This window comes from Martes martes (genome assembly GCF_963455335.1).
Source record: "Martes martes genome assembly, chromosome: 7".
In the NCBI taxonomy this organism is placed as follows: Eukaryota; Metazoa; Chordata; class Mammalia; order Carnivora; family Mustelidae; genus Martes; species Martes martes.
Genome location: NC_137894.1, coordinates 51,589,341 through 51,593,713, shown reverse-complemented (window position 1 = coordinate 51,593,713; position 4,373 = coordinate 51,589,341). Strand labels below are relative to the sequence as shown.

The window sequence follows — 4,373 nt, the reverse complement described above, 5'->3', positions numbered from 1 at the left end:
TTCCTTTTCCCATTTTTTAAATTATTTGTCTTTCAATTCTAGAATTGTGTTCTTTATGTATTCTGGACCCATGTCTCTTAATCAGATTCATGAAAGTATTTTTCCCCCATTTCAAGCATTGTCTTTTCACTTTCTCTGAACTGTCATATTTGCTGAGATGCTTTTGTTTGTCTTGTGATTTTTGATTGGGAGTTTTTTGTAAAACCTTTCTGTGAGAGTTCAGTGTAGTCTGTTTTCAAGGAACAGTTTTTTTCCAGTCTGTATTTGTTTAATTTTGCCAAAGGCCTGAGCCTACACCCTTAAGTAGCAAGTTAAAAGAAAATACTCACACTGATGTTTGGGAACATACAAAGAATATGATGATAAGCCTAACCTTCATGAAAGACCCATTTATTTTCATCTACATCCAGAATCAAGTTTGGTTAACATTTTTTTTCCTGGCTGTCAGTTTCTGCTAGCCAGACAGTCTTCTAGTATTCTCTCTCTCTCTCCTTTTTTTTCCCCCAGAAAATACGTGCACACCAAGTGGCCTCCAGTTACTCTCTATCCCCGTTAGGACCCAAAGCCCAATCCCCAGTACTCTCCCAAATTTGTACGATCTCTAGGTAACAGTATTCTGTAGGTGTTCTCAGAGTGGGCAATGGTTCAGTGCTGGCTTTCCCTCCTGGGATGGAGCTGAAGCTTCATACAACACTGCAGATGGGATTTGTTTACTTTCTCTTAAAATCTGTAACTGATTTTAAAGGTTATTTTAGATGATTCTAGCAGTTTTAGGTGCTTGGTTAGCAGAATGGTTTAGGATTTTGAGTGTACTATACTGACAGACACAAAAATCTTATGTAATATTTTATCAGTTGGAGTGTAATCTCATCCACCACTGGATGCATATTTTACCTTAGAAATGGTTACCATTTATTTAATATAGGGTGTGTTATTATGTAAGACTAACATTTTATATTTACTGTGTAGAGATGGAGTTGAATATAATCTTCATAGCAAATATTCTCAACTTGCCTTATGTATTTTTTCCATTTGCCTAAAATTTTTAATTTCTTCCATGTTCCTTTTCTTTAATAACAAGGCTCTAATCCATGTAATTCAATTACTAAATATATGAGCAATATATACCTTTATGTACTCTAATTTTTAACAGATATCTCACAGTAGAAGTGCATGTATTTCTGAGTTGTAAGTCAAATTGAATAATATTTTGCTAGAATATAGTTATTTCGTATTTTCTTTCTTCATTCAGTAAATATGTATGAACTGCTGGGTGCCAATATGTATGCTAGATATTGGAGATACATAGAATTTATTGCAAAGAAAAAGCTGGCATTAACCTATAAATGTGCAGAAAATTATTGCCATTTTCTATGCAAAGGATGGAAATTGCAGAATCTATAAACAAGTAAAATAAAGAAATCTAAACTGGCCAAGAACATACAGAAAAGGTGTTCTAAAATATAATATTGGATGTGGGCTCTATATTATAAGAGGAAATTTGCTGGGTGAAGAAGCAATGGAAGATCATTCTAGGTGAAGTATAAACTGGAGGGGAAGAAATCAGAGAGGGAGACAAACCACGAGAGGCTCTTGACTCTGGGAAGCAAACTGAGGGTTTCAGAAGGGAGAGGGTAGAGGGATTGGGTAGCCAGGTGATGGGTGTTAAGGAGGCCATGTGTTGTGATGAGCACTGGATGTTACACACAACTAATAAGTCATCGAACTCTACATCAAAAACTAATGATGTACTATATGTTGGCTAACTGAACATAATAAAAAAGTAAATGGAAGGCAAATATATGGTAAAAAAAATGAACTCTACAGTCTATTAAAAAAAAAAGTAAAAGAAAGTCAGTATAAATCTGACATTTTGAAAAAGTAGATTAGAGATGAATTCCAGAAGCAGGTTGGCTTTTGAAAGCCCATTAAGAATATGAACCTTCTTCTCAATGCCAGAAAATTGGTTTAGCCATGGAAGAAACATTGAGAATTGCATTTTAATTTCATCACTCTGGATGCTTGTGGAGAACCCATTCAATAGAGGAAAGAACTTATACGGTGATAAATCAATTAGAAAACTGTTGCCTAGAGAAGACAAGAAATGTTGGTGTCTTGAATTAGGAGAGAGTACTTAAGATTACCATCAATGAGTATGGGATTCCCAATTTACCGTGCACTTCCCTCTCTTCACAATCCAATCAGATTTAACTGATAATTAAAACAAGGATTACAAGCTTATCAGAGAAAAATTTAAGTGTAGTTTTATGTAAAGCTCTTGGAAAGAATAAATTACATGATATAGTACCTAAAACCAAGAAATATACTTCTGCTTTTATTTATTAAGGTTTGAAAAGCAACTGTCCATCCTTACAATATTTCTTGGAGCACATCGTTTCAAGGCTGCTTTTTGTAGTTCTGTTGAAACTGTCCTTGCATTGGTTCCTTCCCTCTGGTATATTATTCTCTATTTTATATTCACTCTACTGTCAAACTTTATTATTATTTTTTGTCTCATTGGATCAAGAGATTAGAATATCTTTCCCATTGTTCACATTATTTCACTCATGATTTGTACTGCTACGTCATGTAAAGATAGTATAAATTTATGAATATTGTTAAAAATCCACATCTATTAAAATCATTTCTATTAGTATTCACCATATTTTTAATATTTATTTCTTCACTAATAAATATATATTGAATATCTATGGAAAAGTGCTCAATGATTTCAAATGTTTATTTTGCTGTAGGTCACTCATTATCATTATGTGCTTTAGCAGTAGTAAATGTGAATAAAATATTTTATGATTTTCTGCACAGGTATGGTTCTGGACTAGTCACTCTAACATAAGAAAAGTGAAACCATGTGTTATATACAATCTATTCAGCTTCTGTTAGCACAGTATTTGAAAGTTGTGTTTATTATATGGTGCTCAAATCTAGAAGTTCTGTGTAGAGATAACATGTTGGAACTGTAATTTTCTCATGGCCCCTTGCATTTTCTGATTTCTCAGGGTGTAAATAATAGGATTCAGTAAGGGTGTGATAACAGTATAAAATACAGCAAGGACTTTATTGCCTGCAAAACTGTTGAATGGCCAGGCATAGATAAAGATACAAGGTCCAAAGAACAGAGTGACCACAATGATGTGTGCAGACAGTGTGGACAGAGCCTTGGAGAGTCCTCCGGATGATCTTTGTTGTACAGTGATCAGGATGGCAGTGTAGGAGACAAGGAGGAGGATGAAACAGATGAATGAAAGCAGCCCACTGTCAGCAATGACAAAGAATTCCAGGGTGTATGTGTCCATACAAGCAAGCTTAATCACAAGGGGAAGGTCACAAAATATATTGTCTATGACATTGGGGCCACAGAAAGGCAAGTTTACTGTTAGTACCATCTGGCTCATGGTGTGTACAAACCCAATTGTCCATGAAAGTATCACAAACCCACTCAGCAGCCTCTGGCTCATGATTGTCCTGTAGTGCAGGGGTTTGCATATGGCTACATATCTGTCAAAGGCCATGGCTATCAAAAGAGTCATCTCAGCACCCCCAAAGAAGTGCATAAAGAACATCTGGGTCATGCAGCCCCATATGGAGATGGTCTTGTGTTCATTGAGTAAGTCTGTGATCATTTTGGGTGTGGTGACAGTGGAGAGACACATATCCAGAAAAGAGAGGTTTCCAAGGAGGAAGTACATGGGAGAATGAAGAGTGGAACTAAATATCACTGTGACCATAATGAGAATATTTCCCAATATAGTGGCACTGTAGATTAAGGAGAATGTTATAAAGAAGAGAATCTGAAGTTCCCATTGTCCAGAAAATCCTAGTAAAATAAACTCAGTCACTACAGATCCATTTTTAAGATCCATTTCTTTGATTCAGAAAGGCTCCAGAAGTTCTTTTATACAAAGAGAATAAACAAAAATAAAGCTACAATTAGCACCGATGATTTCCTATTTCTATTTGATGAATAATAGTTGAACTTATGAAAATACATAATATTACACATATCAGCATCACTGTCTATAATCTGAAATTAATTTATGTGTCACATCACTTTGAAACAGTATAGTTATACAGCAATTAAAAAGCATTTGAAGGAGTAGAAATTTTATTTTCTATTTTTTTATTCTGGTAAATGACCCTCTTTTATCAATTGATCTTGATTGTTACTAATTTGCTCACGTGGAAAAATTAGATAAGTAGTTACATTAGTATTTATTTTGCCCCTCGAGATTATCATACAACAATATATAAGAAATATACAATTTGAAAGATAAGAAAATTGTATTGTGTATCAGTGAGGTAACTTATTAAGGTCATTCCATGTTTCTAAAATGAAGAAAGAAATATAAACACAC

General features: G+C 34.4%; 1 protein-coding gene across 1 annotated transcript; it reads right to left on the bottom strand.

Moving 5' to 3' along the window:
* Nucleotides 1-2,942: 2,942 nt before the first annotated feature.
* On the bottom strand, nt 2,943-3,881 carry LOC308346802 (olfactory receptor 4L1-like; the record flags this gene model as incomplete). The annotated part of the gene is made up of 1 exon (XM_080809847.1): nt 2,943-3,881. The coding sequence occupies one exon, from the start codon at nt 3,879-3,881 to the stop codon at nt 2,943-2,945; it is 939 nt and encodes a 312-aa protein (XP_080665973.1).
* Nucleotides 3,882-4,373: the final 492 nt, after the last annotated feature.